This window comes from Ranitomeya imitator, chromosome 2 (genome assembly GCF_032444005.1).
Source record: "Ranitomeya imitator isolate aRanImi1 chromosome 2, aRanImi1.pri, whole genome shotgun sequence".
Lineage (NCBI taxonomy): Eukaryota > Metazoa > Chordata > Amphibia > Anura > Dendrobatidae > Ranitomeya > Ranitomeya imitator.
In genome coordinates this window covers 135560027-135587476 of record NC_091283.1, presented here as the reverse complement: position 1 = coordinate 135587476, position 27450 = coordinate 135560027, and the positions used below count along the sequence as shown (strand labels likewise).

Genomic DNA, 27450 nt, shown 5'->3' with positions numbered 1-27450 from the left:
CAGGGAGGGGGCTCCCTGCGGGCTTCCCTGAGCCCCCCGCAGCAACGCGATGTGATCGCGTTGCTGCGAGGGTCTCCTCACCTCCCTCCCTGCTCGAGCCCCGGATCCAAGATGGCCGCGGATCCGGGTCCTGCAGGGAGGGAGGTGGCTTCACAGAGCCTGCTTAGAGCAGGCACTGTGAAGGCTGCAGCGCTGCATGTCAGATCAGTGATCTGACAGAGTGCTGTGCAAACTGTCAGATCACTGATCTGTGATGTCCCCCCCTGGGACAAAGTAAAAAAGTAAAAAAAAAATTTTCCAAATGTGTAAAAAAAATAAAAAAAAATATTCCAAAATAATGAAAAAAAAAAAAAAAATATTATTCCCATAAATACATTTCTTCATCTAAATAAAAAAAAAAAAACAATAAAAGTACACATATTTAGTATCGCCGCGTCCGTAACGACCCGACCTATAAAACTGTCCCACTAGTTAACCCCTTCAGTAAACACCGTAAGAAAAAAAAAAAAAAAACGAGGCAAAAAACAACGCTTTATTATCATACTGCCGAACAAAAAGTGGAATAACACGCGATCAAAAGGACAGATATAAATAACCATGGTACCGCTGAAAGCGTCATATTGTCCCGCAAAAAAAGAGCCGCCATACAGCATCATCAGCAAAAAAATAAAAAAGTTATAGTCCTGAGAATAAAGCGATGCAAAAATAATTATTTTTTCTGTAAAATAGTTTTTATCGTATAAAAGCACCAAACCATAAAAAAATGATATAAATGAGGTATCGCTGTAATCGTACTGACCCGAAGAATAAAACTGATTTATCAATTTTACCAAACGCAGAACGGTATAAACGCCTCCCCCAATAGAAATTCATGAATAGCTGGCTTTTGGTCATTCTTCCTCACAAACATCGGAATAAAAAGCGATAAAAAAATGTCACGTGCCCAAAAATGTTTTCAATAAAAACGTCAACTCGTCCCGCAAAAAACAAGACCTCACATGACTCTGTGGACCAAAATATGGAAAAATTAAGCTCTCAAAATGTGGTATTGCAAAAAATATTTTTTGCAATAAAAAGGGTCTTTCAGTGTGTGACGGCTGCCAATCATAAAAATCCGCTAAAAAACCCGCTATAAAAGTAAATCAAACCCCCCTTCATCACCCCCTTAGTTAGGGAAAAATAAAAAAAAATGTATTTATTTCCATTTTCCCATTAGGGCTAGGGTTAGGGCTAGGGTTAGGGCTAGGATTAGGGTTAGGGTTAGGGTTAGGGCTAGGGTTAGGGCTAGGGTTAGGGCTAGGGTTAGGGCTAGGGTTAGGGCTAGGGCTAGGGTTAGGGCTAGGGTTAGGGCTAGGGTTAGGGTTAGGGTTAGGGCTAGGGTTAGGGCTAGGGTTAGGGCTAGGGTTAGGGCTAGGGTTAGGGCTAGGGTTAGGGTTAGGGCTAGGGTTAGGGCTAGGGTTAGGGCTAGGGTTAGGGCTAGGGCTAGGGTTAGGGCTAGGGTTAGGGTTGGGGCTACAGTTAGGGTTGGGGCTAAAGTTAGGGTTAGGGTTTAGATTACATTTACAGTTGGGAATAGGGTTGGGATTAGGGTTAGGGGTGTGTCAGGGTTAGAGGTGTGGTTAGGGTTACCGTTGGAATTAGGGTTAGGGGTGTGTTTAGATTAGGGTTTCAGTTATAATTGGGGGGTTTCCACTGTTTCGGCACATCAGGGGCTCTCCAAACACGACATGGCGTCCGATCTCAATTCCAGCCAATTCTGCGTTGAAAAAGTAAAACAGTGCTCCTTCCCTTCCGAGCTCTCCTGTGTGCCCAAACAGGGGTTTACCCCAACATATGGGGTATCAGCGTACTCAGGACAAATTGGACAACAACTTTTGTGGACCAATTTCTCCTGTTACCCTTGGGAAAATACAAAACTGGGGGCTAAAAAATAATTTTTGTGGGAAAACAAAAAGATTTTTTATTTTCACGGCTCTGCGTTATAAACTGTAGTGAAACACTTGGGGGTTCAAAGTTCTCACAACACATCTAGATAAGTTCATTGAGGGGTCTAGTTTCCAATATGGGGTCACTTGTGGGGGGTTTCTACTGTTTAGGTACATTAGGGGCTCTGCAAACGCAATGTGACGCCTGCAGACCAATCCATCTAAGTCTGCATTCCAAATGATGCTCCTTCCCTTCCGAGCCCTCCCATGCGCCCAAACGGTGGTTCCCCCCCACATATCGGGTATCAGCGTACTCAGGACAAATTGGACAACAACATTTAGGGTCCAATTTCTCCTGCTAACCTTGGAAAAATACAAAACTGGGGGCTAAAATATAATTTTTGTGGAAAAAAAAATATTTTTTATTTGCACGGCTCTGCGTTATAAACTGTAGTGAAATACTTGGGGGTTCAAAGCTCTCACAACACATCAAGATGAGTTCCTTAGGGGGTCTACTTTCCAAAATGGTGTCACTTGTGGGGGGTTTCTACTGTTTAGGTACATTAGGGGCTCTGCAAACGCAATGTGACGCCTGCAAACCATTCCATCTAAGTCTGCATTCCAAATGGCGCTCCTTCCCTTCCGAACCCTCCCATGCGCCCAAACGGTGGTTCCCCCCCCACATATGGGGTATCAGCGTACTCAGGACAAATTGGACAACAACTTTTGGGGTCCAATTTCTCCTGTTACCCTAGGGAAAATACAAAACTGGGGGCTAAAAAATAATTTTTGTGGGAAAAAAATTTTGTTTTATTTTTATGGCTCTGCATTATAAACTTCTGTGAAGCCCTTGGGGGTTCAAAGCTCTCACAACACATCAAGATGAGTTCCTTAGGGGGTCTACTTTCCAAAATGGTGTCACTTGTGGGGGGTTTCAATGTTTAGGCACATCAGTGGCTCTCCAAACGCAACATGGCGTCCCATCTCAATTCCTGTCAATTTTGCATTGAAAAGTCAAACGGCGCTCCTTCCCTTCCGAGCTCTCCCATGCGCCCAAACAGTGGTTTACTGCCACATATGGGGTATCAGCGTACTCGGGACAAATTGGACAACAACTTTTGAGGTCCAATTTCTTCTCTTACCCTTGGAAAAATAAAAAATTGGGGGCAAAAATATAATTTTTGTGAAAAAATATGATTTTTTATTTTTACGGTTCTGCATTATAAACTTCTGTGAAGCACTTGGTGGGTCAAAGTGCTCACCACACATCCAGATAAGTTCCTTAGGGGGTCTACTTTCCAAAATGGTGTCACTTGTGGGGGGTTTCAATGTTTAGGCACATCAGTGGCTCTCCAAACGCAACATGGCGTCCCATCTCAATTCCTGTCAATTTTGCATTGAAAAGTCAAATAGCGCTCCTTCCCTTCCGAGCTCTCCCATGCGCCCAAACAGTGGTTTACTGCCACATATGGGGTATCAGCGTACTCAGGACAAATTGGACAACAACTTTTTGGGTCCAATTTCTCCTGTTACCCTTGGTAAAATAAAACAAATTGGAGCTGAAGTAAATTTTTTGTGTAAAAAAGTTAAATGTTCATTTTTATTTAAACATTCCAAAAATTCCTATTAAACACCTGAAGGGTTAATAAACTTCTTGAATGTGGTTTTGAGCACCTTGAGGGGTGCAGTTTTTAGAATGGTGTCACACTTGGGCATTTTCTATCATATAGACCCCTCAAAATGACTTCAAATGAGACGTGGTCCCTAAAAAAAAATGGTGTTGTAAAAATGAGAAATTGCTGGTCAACTTTTAACCCTTATAACTCCCTAACAAAAAAAAAATTGGTTCCAAAATTATGCTGATGTAAAGGAGACATGTGGGAAATGTTACTTATTAAGTATTTTGTGTGACATATCTCTGTGATTTAATTGCATAAAAATTCAAAGTTTGAAAATTGCGAAATTTTCAAAATTTTCGCCAAATTTCCGTTTTTTTCACAAATAAACGCAGGTACTATCAAAGAAATTTTACCACTATCATGAAGTACAATATGTCACGAGAAAACAATGTCAGAATCACCAGGATCCGTTGAAGCGTTTCGGAGTTATAACCTCATAAAGGGACAGTGGTCAGAATTGTAAAAATTGGCCTGGTCATTAACGTGCAAACCACCCTTGGGGGTAAAGGGGTTAAAGTCCCTCTCTCTAATATATACGGTCTTGATTTGGGTGTAGAAATCAAAAGGAAATTAAAAAGGAAAAAACAAATTTGTGTTTGCCAACTGTGTAAGAAAGCTAATGGATGGTTAGAATACCCTTGAAAACCCTTACAGTGCAAGTATGTTAGCACAGCTGAAAGCAGTTTGGCTGATTAGAGAACCTTTGAGCTAGTTGAGAATCTGGAGCATTACATTTGTTGGTTCCATTAAACTCTCAAAATGGCCAGAAAAAAAAGAACTTTCATGTAAAACTCGACAGTCTATTCTTGTTCTTAGAAATGAAGGCTATTCCATGAAAGAAATTGCCAAGAAACTGAAGATTTCCTACAACGGTGTGTACTACTCCCTTCAGAGGAGAGCACAAACAGGCTCTAACCTAAGAGTAGAAAGAGACTCCACTGCACAACTGAGCAACAAGACAAGTACATTAGAGTCTGTAGTTTAAGAAATCGACGCCTCACAGGTCCTCAACTGGCAGCTTCATTAAATAGTACATGCAAAACGCCAGTGTCAATGTCTACAGTGAAGAGGTGACTCCGGGATGCTGGCCTACAGGGCAGAGTGGCAAAGAAGCAGCCATATCGGAGACTGGCTAATAGAAAGAAAAGATTAATATGGGCAAAAGAACACAGACATTGGACAGAGGAAGATTGGAAAAAAGTGTTATGGACAGACGAATCCAAGTTTGAGGTGTTTGGGTCACACAAAAGAACATTTGTGAGACGCAGAACAACTGAAAAGATGCTGGAAGAGTGCCTGACGCCATCTGTCAAGCATGGTGGAGGTAATGTGATGGTTTGGGTTTGCTTAGGTGCTGGTAAAGTGGGAGATTTGTACAAGGTAAAAGGGATTTTGAATAAGGAAGGCTATCACTCCATTTTGCAACGCCATGCTATACCCTGTGGACAGCGCTTGATTGGAGCCAATTTCATCCTACAACAGGACAATGACCCAAAGAACACCTCCAAATTATGCAAGAAATACTTAGGGAAGAAGCAGGCAGCTGGTATTCTATCTACAGGGTGGGCCATTTATATGGATACACCTAAATAAAATGAGAATGGCTGGTGATATCAACCTCCTCTTTGTGGCACGTTAGTATATGGAAGGGGGGAAATTTTTCAAGATGGACGGTGACCATGGCGGCCATTTTGAAGTTGGCCATTTTGAATCCAACTTTATTCTTTTTCCATAGGAAGAGGGTCATGTGCCACATCAGACTTATTGAAAAGTTCTCAAGAAAAACAATGGTGTGCTTCGTTTTAATGTAACTTTATTCTTTCATGAGTTATTTACAAGTTTATGACCACTTATAAAATGTGTTCAAAGTGCTGCCCATTGTGTTGGATTGTCAATGCAACCCTCTTCTCCCACTCTTGACACACTGATAGCAACACCACAGAAGAAATGCTAGCACCGGCTTTCAGTATCCGTTGTTTCAGATGCTGCACATCTCGTATCTTCACAGCATAGACAATTGCCTTCAGATGACCCCAAAGATAAAAGTCTAAGGGGGTAAGATCGGGAGACCTTGGTGGCCATTCAACTGGCCCACGACGACCAATCCACTTTCCAGGAAACTATTCATGTAGGAATGCTCGGACCTGACACTCAATGGGGTGGTGCAGAATGTAAGAACCTCCTGTTCAGTAATATATATTTTACCTAGCAGCATTAGATCAACGTGTGAATTTTTGGAGGTGCAGTCCATGCGGTTTTTTTGGTGTAGAGCAAGTATGTGATATGCATACTTCCGGTCTCATTTCGATTAGTGGTGTGCGGCCTCATTTAATGTAAGGTGAATAACGGCACTGGAAAATCATTTAAATGCACGGTCCACGAGGTGTAAGGATTCAAAAGTCTGCAGTCACACAGAACCATTGCAAATTTTCAGAACAAACTAGGATAGCCCCCTAATTGTTTATGCAGAGTAACAGATCTATAAAGGGTCCTAATGTTGCGGTATCACGTTGTCTTAGCGACAAGTGGATGTACAGTTACTTTTCATGGGATGCCTTATGCACATAGTTTGTGCCCGCAGTATGACCAAGATCCAAAGTACCTCTGATTCCGGCCATTTATCCCCTTATATGGTTAGACAGATGGAGAAGGCTTCCTCTGTCATTCTGTCAACTCTTCCATGACAGTGGAGAAGTAGTTGGATAGCCATGGTAGTCTCAGGTCTGACAAATACATGGCAAATTTAATTGCCTGGATTTTGATACTGACAGGCAATAATGAAAGAATGAAACATTGGGGTTTTAACGTTGCCTAGTGCATCTAACAAATAAGTTATTAAGGATTAAGTAGATTATAAAAAAAAAGTTCCTAAAACAGTAGACAAATACACTTTTTTTTCCATGTTCCTTTTTTTTTTCAAAAAATGTAAAAAAAAAAATATACAGTTTATCTTATTTCTGGAATCATTATCACTTCACTTGTACTTAACAGTATCATGTTAACCCCTTAATGACAGCCAATACTTCTTTTAACTGACCTGAGATATAAGAGAATAGCCTCCCCATACAGGTGACAATCCAGCAGCTGTTGGCTGTACACTATAGCTGACAACTTGCTGTATCAGTCACGATCAGTGTTTGCACCCTCCAAATCTGTTTAACCCCTTAAATGCTGCGGTCAATATTGACTACATCGTATAAATGGTTAACAGAGTGTGGGGGCTTCCACTTTATCCCAATTGGTGCCCTCAGATCATGATTCTGTGGTCCTGATGTTTGCCATGGCAATTCACACCAAATAGCGGCCCTAGAGTTTGACAGCTGTAGTAATCTGTTCAGAAGTTAGCGGCATTTAGGTGGTAAAATACACATTTTCATTGCTGTCATGCCACTTTGCATTAATTCTTGAAAAGCACCTGAAGAGTTAATAAACTACCTGACAGCAGTTTTCAATATGTCAAGGGGTGCTGTTTTTAAAATGGTTTAACTTTGGGGGGTTTCCCAATATATAGGACCCCTAAAGTCACTGGAATCATGGATAGGTCCCTAAAAAAATATATTTTGTAAATTTCCTTGAAAAAATGAAAAATTACTGCTACATTATTAAATCTCCTAAAATGCAAACAAAATAAAAAATTTTTTTTACAAATGGTGCTGATGTAAAGCAGACATGTGGGAAATGTTATTTTTTAATGTTTTGCTGTGTTATGACCATCTGGATTAAAGGGATAATCATTCAAAGTTTGAAAATTGGTAATTTTTTAACATTTTTCTCAAATTTCTGATCTTTTTTTATAAATAAACACAAAACATATCGACCTAAGTTTACCATTATCATAAAGTATAATGTGTCACGAAAAAACAATCTCAAAATTACTGGGATTTGTTGCAGCTTTCCAGAGTTATTACCACATAAAGTGACACGGGTCAGATTTAAAAAATTTGGCTCCGTCACTAAGGGGTTAAAACTGGTGAGCTGTATAAAAAAAAAATGCATAAAAATGGTGGAATAGCTACCGTATATACTCGAGTATAAGCCGAGATTTTCAGCCCAAATTTTTGGGCTGAAAGTGCCCCCCTCGGCTTATACTCGAGTCACGGTAGCGGTGGGGTCGGCGGGTGAGGGGCTGAGGGCGCTGGGGTATACTTACCTAGTCCCAGCGATCCTCGCGCTGTCCCTGCCGTCCCACGGGCTTCGGCGCTGCAGCTTCTTCCTCTCTTCAGCGGTCACGTGGGACCGCTCATTACAGAAATGAATAAGCGGCTCCACCTCCCATAGGGGCGGAGCCGCTTATTCATTTCTCTAATCAGCGGTGCCGGTGACCGCTGATAGAGAAAGAAGCTGCGGCACCGAAGACAGGAGGGGACAGCGCGAGGATCGCCAGGACTAGGTGAGTATGTTATATTCACCTGTCCACGTTCCAGCCGCCGGGCGCCGATCCATCTTCCCGGCCGGCGCCTCCATCTTCCCGGCGTCTCTGCTCTCTGACTGTTCAGGCAGAGGGCGCGATGACGCATACAGTGTGCGCGGCGCCCTCTGCCTGATCAGTCAGAGCAGAGACGCCGGGAAGATGGAGGCGCCGGAACGAGACGCCGGGAGCTGCAATCAAGGGAGGTGAGTATGTGGTTTTTTTTCTTTATTGCGGCAGCGGCGGCACAAATTTATGTGGAACATCTATGGGGCACAGTGAACGGTGCAGAGCACCGTATATGGCACAGCACAGCTATGGGGCACAGTGAACGGTGCAGAGCACCGTATATGGCACAGCTAGGGGGGGCACAGTGAACGGTGCAGAGCACCGTATATGGCACAGCTAGGGGGGGCACAGTGAACGGTGCAGAGCACCGTATATGGCACAGCTAGGGGGGGCACAGTGAACGGTGCAGAGCACCGTATATGGCACAGCTAGGGGGGGCACAGTGAACGGTGCAGAGCACCGTATGGGGCACAGTGAACGGTGCAGAGCACCGTATATGGCACAGCACAGCTATGGGGCACAGTGAACGGTGCAGAGCACCGTATATGGCACAGCACAGCTATGGGGCACAGTGAACGGTGCAGAGCACCGTATATGGCACAGCACAGCTATGGGGCACAGTGAACGGTGCAGAGCACCGTATATGGCACAGCACAGCTATGGGGCACAGTGAACGGTGCAGAGCACCGTATATGGCACAGCACAGCTATAGGGCACAGTGAACGGTGCAGAGCACCGTATATGGCACAGCACAGCTATGTATGGGGCACAGTGAACGGTGCAGAGCACCGTATATGGCACAGCACAGCTATGGGGCACAGTGAACGGTGCAGAGCACCGTATATGGCACAGCTATGGGGCACAGTGAACGGTGCAGAGCACCGTATATGGCACATCTATGGGGCACAATGAACGGTGCAGAGCACCGTATATGGCACAGCTAGGGGGCATAATGAACGGTGCAGAGCACTATATGGTTCACACCTATGGGGAAATATGAACGGTGCAGAGCACTATATGGCACAGCTATGGGGAAATAATGATCTATTTTTATTTTTGAAATTCACCGGTAAATGCTGCATTTCCACCCTAGGCTTATACTCGAGTCAATAAGTTTTCCCAGTTTTTTGTGGCAAAATTAGGGGGGTCGGCTTATACTCGGGTCGGCTTATACTCGAGTATATACGGTATTTCCTTTCTCCTACCCAATAAGCTTACAAAATATTGTTTATTTTTTTATGTGTCCCAAAATGCTTCCATGAAAAAAGGTGGATAGGTATGGCACGGTTTTATGGGAGAGGGAAGCCATGGTTTTCTTGTGCAACCAATTTAATTCTAACAGCAAAATGAAAATGTATTTTCCAGTCAATTCTTTATCTTGGATCAATGTAAAAATGTTACACTGTGTAAAACTAAAATCTGCAATTATTACTTATAGACCCCTTAGTTGTCAATCTATCTGCAACTCATAAAATATGTATGCTTGATTAAAAATCATGTGCCAAATATGGCGAGCATTTGGCCTGTTGCGTTTCAGAAACCTACATGAAAGTTATATGACCCAAATTAGGTTTGGGGGGATATTCCGCAGTCATGGACTTGGGGAAGTGGGGATGGGCAGGGAGAATAAGTGATTTACAGGGAGTTATTTGATTAATATTCAATTCTGATTAATAAAGGAACTTCATTCTGTTTCAACAAATTTAGGAAACTACAGTAAAATATAAAGAGAAGCTATGCAATGCAAAAGTGTAAAATGTGCAGCAAGCCTGTAGCATTTCCGCATGAAATCTATGACATTCAACATTAACCTCCAGTGTGTGGGCTCCAGTGCAAAATCTCCAACTGGGCCACGACTGTCACAGATTTTTAATTATACAGATCTTCTCATATGAGCCTATGGAACCTTTTGGCGCCCCTTAGGCTCCAGGGCCCGTGGGCGACTGCAACCCCTGCACTGGTTGTAGTTATGCCCCTGGAGCTATTAATTTATTCAGCCATTTCTAGTAGGAATAACAGATGAACAGCACCGAATAAGAAATGGTTCTCCAGAATAGTTATATTATGGGATCTACAAATAATTACCGGATGAGACTTATCTGGAGAAATTATCTGGAGAGTCATTCCATTTATGTAGCTGGGCAAATTTTTATTTTTGTTGATGGGAATAATGAAGTAAGAAGATTACTTTCATGCAGTTGGAGTTCCTATAATATTGCCAAATATTTGTATTTTGCCCTTCGGCATCACTTGAAGATTGTATAGCACTTTCCAAGTGGCAGCAGGGTCATTTATTAATCATACTAATAGCATTGGGTTGGGCAAGAGGTCACATAATTTATCCTCTTTGTATTCACATACCCTCCCTGCACCGCATGATCTCATGTGAATAAACCGCTTTGTTCAAATACCGGTGAGTGCGCTTTCAGTCTCTTCTTATGTATCACATAATGAAGGCTCTTTGTTTTATGGAACGCTTACCCAAGGGACTCCACACCCAGAGCAGAGCTCAATATTCCTGAATATTGATTGTCTAGGCATGGGAGATTGACTAAGTGAAGCAGAAAACTGCAGTTTATACAAGAGCCTGAGGCTAGAACCAAGAGCAGGGTGGGGGAGGTAGGACCTTATTTATTGCGCTTTTCATTGATGGATTAAATCTACCGTATGGTCAGTTGTACAGCGCACTGTACAGTAAACATGCAGGCATTAATAGATATCAATTCACATTACAACTAAATAGCCTGCACATCACTATATACAACTATGGCACACTCATTGCTTTCTTTTATACAGAACATGCCTTGTAATAAATGTAATAACATGTAATCTCTAGCATTGTAACGCTGCAAGGTGGTTAGAAAGGAGTGTCCATGGTTGGGGGAGGTAGTCTCCCTGCACTGAGGATGACGGATATATATTCTTATGGTGAGGTCTAATGCTGTTACTGTAGCCAGTATTAAAATGTTGGATGCTGTATACATCACAGATGTGCCCTTCATTAGATCTCTTGTATTAGAGAAACTCTGATCATCTCACTATAGTATCCAGACAAACACTTATAAGTAAATAAGAATTTAAAGGGAACCTGTCACCTGAATTTGGCGGGACCGGTTTTCGGTCATATGGGTGGAGTTTTCGGGTGTGTGATTCACCCTTTCCTTACCCACTGGCTGCATGCTGGTCGCAATATTGGATTGAAGTTCATTCTCTGTCCTCCGTAGTACACGCCTGCGCAAGGCAATCTTGCCTGGCGCACGCGCAGTGTGCTTTGCCCAACTGCGGGCAAAGCTGAAAAGCATTAGTGTGCATGCGCCGGCGCACGATGTCCCAGAAGTATTTCGCGGTGTTCCGGCCACTGATAGATTCTTTTGTGTGGCTGTGCTTACAGCGTTCAGTCACTGATGGGACCGCCCAGTGGACCATCTGTGGCTGACAATTTACTATCAATTTACTCATCTCTCCCCGCTCAATAACACGGTGCCTATAATCCTTTTTTTTCTGCAAAGTTTAACATGAATTAATTGTCTTTAACAATCTGTACTCCCTTGATTAGAAGCCTTTCTTGTCATCTACAAAATATACTCCATCCAATTCTAGCTCTACAGAACTTGCTTGCCTTATGTAGAAGGGTGTTCTGTTTTGTATGTCTGCATGTGCCCTCTTCATGACACTTCCCACAGGAGAACCACTAAACAATGAAATCCCCTAGGCACAGACCATTTCTACCTTCTCAGAATCAGCTTGATTACTTACATAAGGCTTCCAGAAAGCCGTGTGTCTCTAATAATCCCCGGGGTCCAGGGCAGGCGCACACAAACTATGATTCACTCATCCATAGTGGAACCAGCCCATGCTTTGAAAAATGAATAGAGCTAAAATACACATATGAGATATGTCCACAGAATTTATTAGATATTTTACACCAATTAATAATTACACAGTTCGAATGTAGGAGTGTGGACAAAAAGCTATTGCTGTGGAGACTGATTGGTTTAGCCATTTCTTGTTATAGGCATCTTTTTGAAAAAGTATGTAAATATTCTAGATTGAAAAGTTCCCAAAAGTGTTGTATGGCTTCTGCCCCCATGGGAAGGAAAGGTTACGGTTCAAAAACAATTATTCAAAATTTTCCATCTTTGTAAAAGTTTGTAAGTGTGAGAACACAGATTATATAGGTCAAATGTTTAAGAATGATTGGAATATAGCTAGAACATTACAAAGAATAGCTATTTATAACTGGTGCTAAATGCCATCTTCCACTCATCTCCTTGGGAAATATATACTTATAGGATTTATTCATAACTGTTTTTTTACATTATGGGCTTAAAAACTAACAGGCAGGTAGTTTCCCCCCACCGTTAGGCATGAAGTCACCAGTCACACCCCGTCAGCAGAGCAGATCAGAAAAGAAGCCTGTTGATGTGACGTCAACAGAAGCCACAGAATCGCCGGCAGAATCTGTGCTGGTAGAGATCGGAGTCAGGCGCAACAGGGCAGGTTGGTAGCAGCTACCTGATTTTTTACTTCGGGACTAAAAACTAACAAACAGTCTTGGATAAACCCTTTAATTGTAGTTCACTCACCTAAAAAGCTAGCAAACCAGTGTAAAACCCATATGGCTTCAATCAAAACTTCTGGAAATGTGTAGTGACTTATGCAGCGCTTCCAACAGAATGCAGTGCTGCTGACCAAGGTGCGGTCAAAGAAGTCCCCAGCAGAACCAGAATGTAAAGATGCCACAGTGACAAAGGAGGTACTCTGGTCCACGTAATTGCAACAAAAAGAAATTCTTGGTTTTGGGGAGATAGAGTTGTTATACAGGAAAGGGTCCTCTACTAAACCCTGGGAGAAGAGTTTCCTGTATCGACAGGTCAGTTCTGTACAAGCCTCTCAGATGTGCATTGACTCAGAAGGTCAACCTGTATAGGTTTTGAAGATGCTGTTGGCATGGCACACGTGGCAGAAACGTAGGAGGCAGATGAGAAACTGCTGGGTGCATTTCGACTAACGTAGTTTCTCTCAGAAGCAGATGTCAGTTCTGGTAGCCAGCTAAATGAGGTCAGTGAAGATGGTAAATCCTGACCTGAGCTAATCTCTAATACAGCTGTATAAGCCCTAACAGAAGATTGCCACAAGAGCATCTTCATTTCAAGCTGCTTCAAAGGCCGGAGCCTGAAATTCTAGGGCAAATTGACCCACAGTTGTAGATTAGAAGGGGCTGCAGGGGAAGTGGACCCAGTGAAGTGAGTGAAAAATAACAAGGCAAGTTGGACATTTGCAGACATTGTGCAGACATGGAGATGTGGCTTCTCCTGGCAATGGTGTCATCAGGAACCATGGCCTGAATAAAGTCACATAGTGGCCAGCTAGAGGATTGTGGACTCACTGGTTAGATTAGTGATTTAGACCTAAACTATGAAGCAATCTTAGGGATTATCTTTTAATCATATTGAAACTCCATCACAGATCCATGTTATATCCAGGGTGTAGTGTGTAAGCCGTGGTCAGGACAGGAGGACATTTTGTAACTTGAGTAAACAAGTACAGAATGATGGAGGTAGTGGACAAAGTATTCAAGATTCATGTCAAGTCAGAACCAAGTGCTGTAAATGAATAGAATCACCTTCAAAGATAATTGGTACTAGAAAGCCTATTTCTAGGACGACAGAAGGGTAGTGGTCAGATAAGAGTCCGCTAATCATAACTAGATATACAGTATGTTCTCTTTCATTTGATCGAATAATAAAGTGTGTGTGGGGGTTCAATATTTTTTTCTTGGGGGTTCAATATTTTTTTCTTTTGGGTACAATCTAATTTTTTCAAATAAATAACTATTTATTCATTGTTTTTGAATAATTATACCTAAAAAAAATCAAAGTAAATTTATATTTAGTACTTTATTTGCAAGTACATAGTTTTGTGGTGGTGGAGTGTTTATAAAGAAGATCATAAAAGTTAATATTCTGTGAACCCAGTTTAAGTTTCTGACTCCTTATAATACTTAGTGATGTATTTTGTAAACTCCTGATGTAATTGAATTCATCCTAAAATTCCGAGCCCATGCCCTGCTGCTTTTTCTGATTTTCTGCGGATTTCTTTTTTTATGTGAACCGTCAACATTCACAACTGTCTGGCAGCTCCAAATGTTGAAACAGACGTATACCGTACATGTTGTAGGGTGAAAATTTATATTGACAAAATATAAAAATAGTGCTACAACTGTGTGCGCTTGTATACCATTTTGTGTCTGACTCTTAATCCTTTCAGTACCAGTATGTGCTAAGAACTAATGCATTCTAAAGTTATTTTTTTCTAAATCTACAAATATTTTACTCTTATTAAATGTGGGATATAATGTTTCTTCTTTTACAATATGAAAATTGTACAAAACAAGGTTTTGAAATGCCATTTCCTCGCTGCTTTCAGTTCAGACTTTACTATAAATTAGTATTCGTAATTATTAGTGATGAGCGAGTGTACTCGTTGCACGGGTGGTCTCCGAGTATTTATGACTGCTCGGAGATTAAGTTTTTATCCACAGGGATGCCCGATATCACCCTTATTGTTCAACCTGGCTTTGGACCCTTTCTTACAGTATCTCCATGGCTGGACAGGTCTTCAGGGCATACGATATGGGGCGACAGAAATTAAGATTGTGGCCTTTGCTGATGACTTATTGATTTTCCTGTCAAACCCGCGGGAGTCTCTGGGCCCGCTCCTTAGAACAATAGAACAGAAGGGGGCGTTGGTGGGTTTCACCATAAATGTTGGTAAGTCTGAGGCAATGATGCTCTCTGGGCCTTCTGAACCACGTTGGACACAGGAACACTCTTTGCACTGGAAGACTCACTCCTTGACTTACCTGGGGGTCCAGATCACGAGAGACCCGGCAAAACTTTACAAAACTAACCTGCAAACATACATCACCTCATTACAGGACGAGTTGACGGCATGGGAAAAGTTTACCTTGTCCTTCATAGGCCGGGCAAATTTGATAAAAATGATCTCATTTCCCCGATTATTATATCTATTTAATGTCCTGCCATTTTATCTGAGACCAGTGGATGAACATAATATTAACCGTTTTTTTCGCAGATTTATTTGGCAAGGGAAGAGGCCCAGAATAGGATTCCACACCCTCACACAAACCCAAACCAGTGGCGGAGTGAATTTCCCAGACATTAAGCTGTATAACCTGGCAGCAAACATGCGAATTCTCCGAGACTGGTTGAAGGGTACCTCTATATACTCAGCTCTAGCGGTTGAAACATCACTAATGGGAGGTAGGTCACTGGTAAACGTATTACATGAGCCTTATACATTGATGCCCCAGGAGCTGAGAGCCAATCCTCTGTTTACAACAATTTGGCGGTCTTGGGTTGTCATACGCCGTGGGTTGGGGCTATCGCCACGGGTGTCACTGGCACAGACGTTTTGTACTAATTCTAGGTTTCAGGCAGGGAAGGCACACCACATTTTTCATGGTTGGCAAACACTAGGCCTGGGCAGGGTGGGAGACATAGTGGATGTACATTCCAAAAAGGTCCTTACTTTCAACCAGGCGACACTTTTATTTGATTTCATCAATACACACCCTTTCCACTTCATGCAACTACAGAGCTATGTGACGAGTGTTACTTGTGGCTTCAGTGATAATGACTGGCAGGATAAGCTGATAACCAAACTTACCACATGCAAGCTGACGAAACGGCTTGTGTCAGACTACTATACATTCCTAAGAACTGAGACCAAGAAGGAAGAACATTCCACAGGAATAATGAAGTGGCAGCTCCGTGACCCGTCATTGACACCTACTCTGATTTTACAAATGTTGAGGAACACGCTTAAATTTACACCGTTTATATCTTATTGGGAAATGGCGTTGAAGATTATGCATAGATCCTATATCTCGCCAAGGCGCAACTTTCTTATGGGTAATATACCGAGTCCGATCTGTTCCAGGTGTGGAGAGGCCGAGGCAGACATGTTCCACTGTTTATGGGCTTGCTCACAAATCCAACAATTTTGGCAACGCATACTTGTATTTACTCATACGCATACACCATATAGAGTAGCTCTCACCCCAGCCTGGGCTCTTTTCGGGTACATTACTAATGAAGGGGCTGTGATCCCCACTCATGGTAGAAAATTCTTGTACATGATTTCGGCCTCGGCCCGGAAAACGATTTTACAAACCTGGCTGGCACCTAATGTGCCCACCCTGAGGATCTTCCTGGACAAACTCTCCTTCCTATTTAGGATGGATTGGGTGGAAGCATCCCTTCAGAAGGAACTAAACACCCAAAATTTTTTTGAACTATGGCAGCCACTTATACCCATCCTTCCAACGCATATACAACAGAGGCTCAAACAATGCTTCTGTACAACTACATGGTTTCTGGAACAGGCGGTAGCGGGCCGAACACCCTTGTGAGCGGAGTTGTCTCCTAAATAACACATTGGGCGAAGTGCGGAGCCGTGTGTCCCACCCCCACCCCCCTTCCCTCCCTTCGACTTTCCCTAGTCTGTTTGTTGACCCCTCCCCCCTCTTTTTTTGTTTTTCATTTTTTCTCTAGCTATAACTTCCCCTCTCTCATCATTTGGGGTTATCTAGTTACAGAGTGGTAGTCCACTCGTATTGTATTTCCATGTTGAATTCTATGTTTTTAGCCTTATGTTTATCTTGATTGAGAGGTACTTTGCCTTAATTTGCAAATTGGAACGCTAAAATAGTTACCGTCTTTAATAATGGGCTTCTGTAATACCGGAAAGAGGGAGGTAATTCCTTGTACCTATGTTTGCATGTTAATATACTAATGTTGAAAATGTTTAATTGAAAATGTTTAATAAAAACAGTTTGGAAAAAAAAAAAAAAAAAAGTTTTTATCCCCTCAGCAGCATGATTTACAGCTATTAGCCAGCTTGATTACATGTGGGGATTCCCTAGCAACCAGGCAACCCCCACATGTACTCAGCCTGGCTAATAGCTGTAAATCATTCAGCTGCCGCGCTGAAAACTAAAACTCCGAACACTAACAAATACTCGGAGGACACCTGAGCAACGAGTACACTCGCTCATCACTAGTAATTATTACTCTTCTTATTTATTATTATAGCGCCATACCGCTTTACATAAAGATTATTTATTTATTATTTACATGTGAGGAGGGGTATATGGAACGACCGCCAGGGCCGTGGAGTACTCGGTACTGGGTCCGGTACTTAAAGGGATGTGTCATGGCGGCAACCCGGTCCGTGGCCCTAGGCGCCCATGTAAAAGGGATGGTCTTTAAAGGGGTTTGAATAAAGTTTGTGTTCATGACGCCACCTGTGGTATTCGGTCAGAGGGGACCGATGCTGTCCTCTGAGGTGATGTTATGGCAGCTAAGATGGTATAACTTCCCACAGGTGAAGTTGGGTCCCCAGTGCTCCCGATCTATAGATGAAGATGGTGGCTAGTGTAGAAAGAAACAGAGGACACAGATTTGCAGTCTCTTTACTTGTTTACTGAAGGCTTCAGGCAACCACAGTCCAGGGCACCAGATCACAGGTACAGGCAGGGTCCGGCCGGCTTGGAAGAGAGTTAAGAGTCCCCTTTACCAGGTGGAGTTAAAAGCCTTCCTACTAGCGCGGTGGTGTAGTCCCTTGCTGCCTGTGGCTTCTGTCAAGGTCCTCACTGTTCTCTCTGTCCTCCTTAAAGGTGGGACACAAACCCGTATGACAGGTGGCTCGAGCCTTTTTACAGGGTCTCTATCATGACCCGGGCTCTATTCGCCACTGTGTCTCCAGGTGTTAGGGCGGACAGGTGACGTGTAGTCCAGCTGTCCTGCCGGTTTCTGCTGTGAGTCTTGGAGTCCCTCACAACCTCGGTCTTCAGGCTACCAGTGTCTGCGCTCTACAAGGAGGTAGTTCAGTCACAGCTATTCTCAGTTCTTTCTCTCCTGTGCTCCGCTCTCCTGCACGCTCACTACAATGTGTTCTTCACTCTGTATTCTCTATTCAGGAGCTGCAGCACATCTCTCGTGGCTGCAGAGCCCCTCTGCTTCCTTCTCCTCTGTTTCTCTGACAGGAACTCACTGACTTTCCCTCCAGATCAGCATATATATAGGGGAGCCACCCGTAAGCTCCCCCTTCTGGCCTGGAGTGTGAACATGTTGTATGTTTGTGGTTAACTGATAAAGAAGATCATCCTTCGCTTCCAAGCGTGACATTACTCTCCAAGTGAGTAAAGCAATGTCACTGTGACAACCAGGACCCTGGGGTGTCACATATACATAATAAAAAAACAAGTACAATAATCTTAATAAACATAAGTCACGACTAGTGTTGAGTGATACCTGTTGTGAATTCTGTGATCAAGCTCCCTCCTGTGATCACGAGTGGTACTGCGGCTTCTGAGTTTCCTTCCTCAGGTGATGAGGTTAAGTCGTTAGGTGCTGCTCTATTTAACTCCACCTAGTGCTTTGATCCTGGCCTCCAGTCAATGTTCTAGTATTGGTCTTGCTTCCTCCTGGATCATTCCTGTGGCCTGTCTGCTCAGCATAAGCTAAGTTCTGCTTGTGTTACTTTTGTTGCTATATTTTCTGTCCAGCTTGCTTTTTTGTTTCTGCTTGCTTGCTGGAAGCTCTGAGACGCAGAGGGAGCACCTCCGTACCGTTAGTCGGTGCGGAGGGTCTTTTTGCCCCTCTGCGTGGTTGTTTGTAGGTTTTTGTGTTGACCGCAAAGCTATCTTTCCTATCCTCGGTCTATTCAGTAAGTCGGGCCTCACTTTGCTTAATCTATTTCATCTCTGTGTTTGTATTTTTCATCTTAACTCACAGTCATTATATGTGGGGGGCTGCCTTTTCCTTTGGGGAATTTCTCTGAGGCAAGGTAGGCTTATTTTTCTATCTTCAGGACTAGCTAGTTTCTCAGGCTGTGCCGAGTTGCATAGGGAGCGTTAGGCGCAATCCACGGCTACCTCTAGTGTGGTTTGATAGGTTTAGGGATTGCGGTCAGCAGAGTTCCCACGTCTCAGAGCTCGTCCTATGTTTTGTGGGTTTTGTCAGGTCACTTGTGTGCTCTGAACTTCAATGTCCATTGTGGTTCTGAATTACCTATTCATAACAGATACCTTCCGATATTCGGAAATATCGGTATCGGATTGGATCGGCCGATATCCAAAAAATATCAGATATCGCCGATACCGATGCAAGTCAATGGGACACAAATATCGGAATTAAAATAAGCCCTTTCTGTCCTTGTACATCCTGTTCCGGAGGGGGGGAAGAGTGTGGGTGGTGCGTGGGCAGGGACTGCGTGACTATGTGGGACCGTGGGGTGTCTGTGCGGGCCTGCCGGGGGTCTGTATGGGCCTCTTGGGGGTCTGTGCGGGCTGCCGGGGGTCTGTTCAGGCCTCTCGGGGGTCTGTGTGGCCAGCTGGGGGTCTGTGCGTCCTGCCAGGGGGTCTGTATGGGCCTCTCGGGGGTCTGTACGGGCCTCGGGGGTCAGTGCAGGCCTCGGGGGGGGGGTCTGTGCGGGCCTCTCGGGGGTCTGTGCGGCCTGCTGGGGGTCTGTGCAGCCTGACGGGGTTTTGTACGGGCCTCTCAGGGGTCTGTGCGGCCTGCCGGGGGTCTGTGCGGGTGTGCAGGCATCGTCCGATGGAACTACAAATCCCATCTGGCTATGCCTGCTACAATGGCAGTGATTGACACACTAGCCAATGATGGGACAGTAGTAGTCCCATGAAAAAAAAATACTACATACTACAATAATACATACTACATACATACTACATACAATACATTCATACATTACATACAATACATACATACAGACATACAGTACATATAACATAGTACATACTCACCATCACTTGTCATTTTGATCCCTGAAGCTAGGGTCATCTGTAAAAAAGATTAAAATTACAAACAACCAATATACTCCCTGATCCGCAGAAATCCACGAGTGCCCCACGACGATCTCCCGTGGAGAACATCAGCATCAGCTGATGCGACTGCTCTCTAGGGGCTCCAGGAATACAATGATGGGAGGATGGTATCCTTCCGCACTGTAAAAAAATATAGTCCCTAGTCTCACTTTTGGCATTGCTCTGTGAGAAATTTTCCCACGCAGCAATTGCCATAAAGTGAGACTGAACTCTAGTAACCTCTCAGTGGTGCACTGCAGGAGCCATTGTCTCCTGTCAGAGTGTCACTGAGGGTCCTATAGAGCAGCAGGGACATCACCCGATGTCACTGTTCTATAGGGGAGATCGTCGTTGAACACTCGTTATTAATTGGACTACAGCAGATAGGTAGTATACAGTTTATTATTTTACTTTTTTTGCAGGTGCTGAAGTATGGAAAGTATGGTTAAATGAAGAATATTAAAATACTTTTTTCCTAACGTGTGTGTGTTTTATTAACCCTTTACTAGTATTGGATTAATAATGGATTGGCGTCTTATTGTCGCCTCTCCGTTATTAACCCGGATTAATGTCACCTTACAATAGCAAGGTGACATTAACCCCTTATTACCCCATATCCCACTGCTACACGGGAGTGGGAAGAGAGGGGCTAAGTGCCGGAATTGGCGCATCTTACAGATGCGCCATTTCTGGGGCGGCTGCGGACTGGTATTTGTAGCCGGACACATTGAAATCTATGTTGCTATGCACATTTCCAAGTGTTTACACGGACCGTGTGTCCGTGAGACCCACATATAGACGTCTGTTTTTTACTGGCAGTACGGGCCACAAAGCATCCCACACAAGTGCACATGGATGACAGACTGGGATGTCATCCATGTGACATGTCCCAGCGCCTGAGAAGCAGTGGTATAGTAAGCGCTGTTCCCCAACGCCGGCTACTGAAGATGGCTCTCATCATTCTCCCCTGTATCTCCAGTGATCAGCACAAGTAAGGGAGAATGATGAGAGTTGTATTCAAGTGATAACAATGACAGCAGGTGACTATTACTCCCATCAGCCTACCCCTGCTGATGCTGCTAATAACAGTGGCATCAGAAGTGGCTGATGGAGGTATTCATCACCCGCCTCCTGCGCTATAAATACATAAAAAATCCGATGTGGGTTCCCCTGTATTTTCTATAACCAGCCAGGCAAAACTCACAGCTGGTGGCGGCAACCCTCAGCTGTCAGCGTTAGCAAGGCTGGTTATCAAGAATAGAGGGGTCCCCACGCTGTTTTATTAAATTATTTAAATCAATTATTTAAAAAAATGGTGTCGGGTCCCCCCCATTTTCGGCAACCAGCCTTGCTAAAGCAAACAGCTGGGGGCTGGTATTCTCAGGCTCATAAGGGGTCATTGATATATTGACCCTGCAGCCTAAAAATAGCAGCCTGCATCCACCCAGAAAAGGCACATCTATTAGATGCGCCAATTCTGGTGCTTTGCCCAGCTCTCCCCACTTGCCCTGTAGCGGTGGCAAGTGGCACTCATATTTGTGTGTTGTCTGTCACGTGAAAAAACCCCACTTATCTTGCAGATATAAGGTTGAACGTGGCAAACACCTACACTTAGACCCCCTCTGCTGGGAGGAAATTAACTTTATTTTCACCAGTAGGGTTCGGGTTTCAGTTATGTGGAGGACGCCGGCGCAGGTACAGTCACCTTTCTGTGTATTGAGAGCGGCAGCTGTAAATTCGACTTGGCGCCCTGACTGAGACTGGCTCTGCATTGGGGCCAGCTATCAGTCAGTGTTGGGGTGTGGTTGCAGCTGCCGCTCTCTATACACAGAGCGGTGACTTAACCCGCGCCTATGCCACCCCCATGAAACTGGAATGCTGCCGTGGGAATAAAGTTAATTTCCTCCCTGCTGCGTGGGTTGGGCAGGTTCAAAACGCTATTAACCTGCAGACTAACCTTATATCTGCAGGTTAATGGCGTTTTTTCATGTGACAGGTTCCATTTAACATGTGACATCTGCTTAATTTAGGGCTGTGTTGTGTCTACTTGGGTGTCATTAGTGTATGGTCCATGTGTCCGTTTTTATCATCAGTGTATGTTCTTTGTGTCCGTTTTTTCCATTAATGTGTCATTAATGTACGGTTCGTGTATCCGTTTTTACCATCGTGTCATTAGTGTATGGTTCATGAGTCCTTTTTTTCCCCCCATCAGTGTGACAGTGACCGGTCCTTGTGTCCATTTTTACCATCAATGTGTCAGTGTTTTTCACTAATAACAGAGCTTTTTTAATCCTATCCATTGTTCAATTTGGACATCATGCAGATGGCACACTGATGACCCAGAGACTTGTATTGGTACTTTTCATCCGTGATACCAGAGAAAAAAGATCTGTGTCCATGAGTTTTGCACAGACACACTTTCTGTGAAAAAACACGGACATGTGAAGAGCCGAATAGATTATAACTGATAATAATAATAATATTTTTTATTTATCTAGCGCCAACATATTCCGCAGCACTTTACAATTAAGCGGGGACATGTACAGACAATAAATTCAGTACAAGTTAAGACAATTTAAACAGTGACATTAGGGGTGAGGTCCCTGCTCGCAAGCTTACAATCTACAAGGAAATGGGGGGGACACAATAGGTGAAAAGTGCTTGTTATTTCAGGTCTGGCAATTATAATAATCTGAAAAAAAAAAACCGGATACAACATGTACCTGCAACACGGACGTCTGAATGAGGTCTTAGAAGCTCTCAGCAATCAGGTGATTATAGGCATCAATGAAGGGAACAGTGCTGTCACTACTATTGGTGTAGTGCAGGGGTGCCACAGGGGCAGTTGCTCAGTACGCCATATTTTATTGGGGCACAAGATTTCTGAAATTATAATGTATAATTGTTTATTTCTAGAATTTTTGTCCAATTTCAACAAAAAAAGCAGAAAATAACTAGAAGGTCAGAACAGATTATAATATTTTCTTAAAATAAAATACATATGGTTTCAAGACTCAAAAAGAACTAACTAACATGGGTTAGGAGGTACATACTTGCCTTGACCAAGGCATTGTCAATCCCACACTATTCCAGTGACTACTACCCCTATTGTTTACAAAGGGCTCATGTAATGATCAGGCAACTGATGTACAAATGTCAAATTGCTTCTGCGAGCTCCATAGGGCCGTGTTCACATACCGGGTTTGCAATCCATTTTCACAATTTTCCAAAAATACAATAAAAATGCTACAGTTCTAGGCTATGTGCACACGTTGCAGATTTCCTGCGGATCCGCAGCGTTTTTTCCCCACACAGAAACGCTGCAGATCCGCAAGTGATTTACAGTACAATGTAAATCAATGGGAAAAAAAAATGTTGTACTAATGGTGCAGAAAATTCCGCACGGAAAATGTAGCGGATTAAGGCTATGTTCACAAGATGCAGATTTTCTGCGGATCCGCAGCAGATTTTTCCGTGCAGAAACGCTGCAGATCCGCACTGTGATGTACAGTACAATGTTATGTTATTCAATGGGGAAAAAAAAGCTGTGTAGATGGTGTGGAAAAATCAGTTCAGAATTGCTGCGGATTTCAAAGAAGTGCATGTCGCTTCTTATGTGCGGATCTGCAGCGTTTCTGCACCCCTCCATGTTAAAAATCCGCAGTGGCAAAATCTGCAGAAAATCCACACAAAATCCGCAGCAACTCCGCATAAAAAGCACACAAAATCCGCATAAAAACCACGGCAAATCCACAGCTTCGGATTCTGCCAGGAGATGCGGATTTTGTGCAATAAATTCTGCACTTCTTTTCCTACGTGTGCACATAGCCTAAAAGAAGGAGCATGTCATTTATTTGCAGCGTTTCTGCACCCATTCCGTAATAGAAATCCACAGGGCTAAAAACACATGAAATCTACACAGAATCCGCAGCAAAATGTACAAAATCAGCATAAAAACGCGCAGATTTTGACCTGCGTTTTCTGCCAAGAGATGTAGAATCCGCACAGAAAATTCCACAGGCAAATTCGCAACGTGTGCATATACTCTTACTGCGTTTTTGTAAATTTGCAACAAAGATGCGATGTGGGAACACGGCTTAAGAAAATATTAAAATATTATTTGTTACAATACACCGTCTCTTGAATTCTGCCCGATGCAGGTTGGTTATGGAGATCTTGTTTGGTTACAAAGTACCAAAAACATTATCAACTTATCCACCTGGCATCAGTAGAGACCGCTATATGTGTATATGCATGGCGGCGTTCATACATTTGTGGTTTTTTCTTTTAAAAAAAGCATTAGCGCTTTGTGTCATTAAATAGAAAATAAATCTAAATTAAATAACCTACTAAATTCATTTTTCAGAAATCTATCTTTCTGGCTGATGCTGTATGTTTTTTCCATCAACAATGTTTCATAAAAAATGAGAAGTAAATAAACGTTTCCACATATTACCATGTACAATGTGTATGTCACATCTCCTCCAGGACCTGTTCTTGCAACTTTTGCTTCTGTCACCAGGTGCCATTCTGCAGACAGTTTTGGTGATGACCAGAAACTGTGGGTGGCGCAGGCTGTGTCCAACCATTAAGGTTAGGGTGGCAGGGACTTGTAGTGCTTCTCAGTCTGGCAGTATGGTTGTGTGTGCTGTCCAGTAATTAGCTCCCTGCTTTGGCCAACTGGAAATCACCACACCCTACTAAAGCTACCAGGTCACTGCCAGACATACTTGTGACTACTATTGGTTAGTCCTGTGCACTTTCACATTGCTTCATTGTATCCTTTTTCTTGCTGATTTTGGTCTGGTCCCATGGTTCTGACCTGACTACTTCTGCCAGCCTGCACCACCGGCCATCAGCTGACTTTGGGGCCTTTGTGTAAGTCCACATCCCTGTGCAGGTGTTAAAGTAAAACAATCACGTGAAAAACGCTATTAGGCCTGTTTCACACGTCAGTGTCTCCGGTACGTGAGGTGACAGTTTCCTCACGTACCGGAGACACTGACACACGTAGACACATAAAAATCAATGCATCTGTGCAGATGTCATTGATTTTTTGCGGACCGTGTCTCCGTGTGCCAAACACAGACATGTCAGTGTTCGTGGGAGCGCACATATTACACAGACCCATTAAAGTCAATGGGTCAGTGTAAAACACGTACCGCACACGGACGTTGTCCGTGTGCAGTCCGTGTGCTGTGCAGGAGACAGCGCTACATTAAGCGCTGTTCCCCCCCACTGGTGCTGAAGCCGCGATTCATATCTTCCCTGCATACGTGTTTTACACTGACCCATTGACTTTAATGGGTCCGTGTAATACGTGCGCTCCCACGAACACTGACATGTTTCCGTGTTTGGCACACGGAGACACGGTCCGCAAAAAATCAATGACATCTGCACAGATGCATTGATTTTTATGTGTCTACGTGTGTCAGTGTCTCCGGTACGTGAGGAAACTATATGTTTTTCTGTATGACTGGGTCTTAACAGAGCAGATTGGTGCCTCTCCTATTTGTTGTACCCACTTTTTCTTTTCGCTAAGAAGACAAGAAATGCACCTTGTGAACTTGACCTAAGGCTGAAATTATAGAGCTGCTTATAGGCGCTTTAAAGTCATATCCACAATGTTAGTTCTGGCATCCCTTCTGGGAGACCATGATCTTTATACCCATCATATGAAAATTGAAACTGCTATATTACTCTTTTTTTTAATGCATAATTTATTTCCTTCAGCTTTATTTCCTGGTAGGCTGCCATTTAGGATCAATGATAACCGTAGCTGCCTGCATTATTGGAATTATCTCTGTATTTCATCATATTTATGGCATCATGTCTCCAACGTTCTGTTTTTATCTTCTACAGGCTGGTGCTACACCCATGTTGGTGAACACAGACTGCCTGGACCACGGCTCTTCGGTGAGTGAACTGAATGAAATCAGAATAGCATGAAATGCTAGCTTATTCTAATTTTATCTTATCGTATGAGTCTGTCTGTCTCCCTCAATACACTAAAACACTTTAAAGTGGATCTATAACCAGATTTCACTATACATGCTGTATACATCATTGCATAGATCTCTTGGACCTTGTGAGGCAGGCATTACAATTGTGAGACATGTAAATCAAAAGAGCAGGCTGTCAGTCATTGCATGTCTCACACTGGCAATACCCCCTTTCATTTAACATAATCTCTGGAGGCAGATTCTCAGGGAGATCAGTGTCATAGATCTTAACAGCTTTATTTACATATTAAGAAAATGTGGATTTTTCTGGAATAAAACATCAGATCACAGATATAAAGGTATTGTTTTATTCAGGTTCTTCTTATCTACATGCCCATATAGACAGCTTAGGAAGGTTGATCCTACTGACAGATTTTCTTTAAATCCACCAATCTGCCTCCAGAGGTTGTTTTAACTGAATGGGATTACCAGTGTGGGACATGTAAATCAAAAGAGCAGACTGTCAGTCATTACATGTCTCGCTGTGGTAACGCCTCCTTTCATTTAAAATAAGCTCTGGAGGCAAATTATTGGGAGAAACCAATGTCCCATGCATAGATCTTAACAGCTTATATACATATTAAGAAAAAACATGTATTTCTCTGAAATTAGACAATGGATTGCAGACATCAAGGTATCATTTTATTGAACTTCCTATGACCTACATGCCAATATAAGGGGGGTTGGTTCTATGGATAAATTCCCTTTAAAACAAACAAACAAAAATGGATAACTAATGGGACCCGTGGAAATGAAAGACTGCTGACATACACATTATAGCTAATTCAAACCTACCCATTATCCGACTAGCCTAAAGCGGTTGACTAAGTTTTCTTTCTAGTCAAATATATTTGAGACATCATTTTTTGTAACTTATTAATATAAAAATATTGCAGGTTCTCTTCCTGCATTTGTTAGTACAGATTTATTCAGAGACTGCTAAGCTCTCGTCCACAAAATTGCCTCTGATGGCGGAGCAAGCGACCAATCCTGTCCAGGTGTAACGTGGCTTGGGGTGGTAGCAATGGGCGAGATTCATTGTTTCTTACACCTCGACACGTTACATGAAGGTGGGGTCCTCGTTGGGTGTATGGACTTAGTCTAAAGAGGTGCTATGCCCTTGCAGGCCACATGATGTCGGTGACTTCGGCTGGCCAGGACCAGATGCTGAACAGATCAATGAGGGAGACCACCACTCAAAAATAAACTGCCTTTTACTTGACAGTAACTATGGGAACTATGTACAATAGATAGCGGGGTGCATAACTTCATGAACATGTCTTTCCCAATACAGAGCATCTTCACACACAGTATCTATACCTCTTCAAGTTGACTTGTTCCGGCCTCACCTTTCAATGTCTTCACCACCACCCAGCACACTACAGCAGTCCACTTAGTGAGAATCCTATTCTCAACCCACAATTTCACGTCCTCTTCCCTCTTAAGGGAATTAGTT

General features: G+C 43.2%; 1 protein-coding gene across 6 annotated transcripts in view; it reads left to right on the top strand.

The window, feature by feature from the left end:
* Positions 1-27450, top strand: part of DLG3 (discs large MAGUK scaffold protein 3) — a 299457-nt gene that overhangs the window by 125083 nt on the left and 146924 nt on the right. For all 6 annotated transcript variants that reach the window (XM_069747299.1, XM_069747298.1, XM_069747301.1 and 3 more), the window contains one exon: positions 25855-25908. In XM_069747299.1, coding sequence (XP_069603400.1) covers positions 25855-25908 — 54 coding nt within the window. The remainder of the gene's footprint in view (positions 1-25854; positions 25909-27450) is intronic.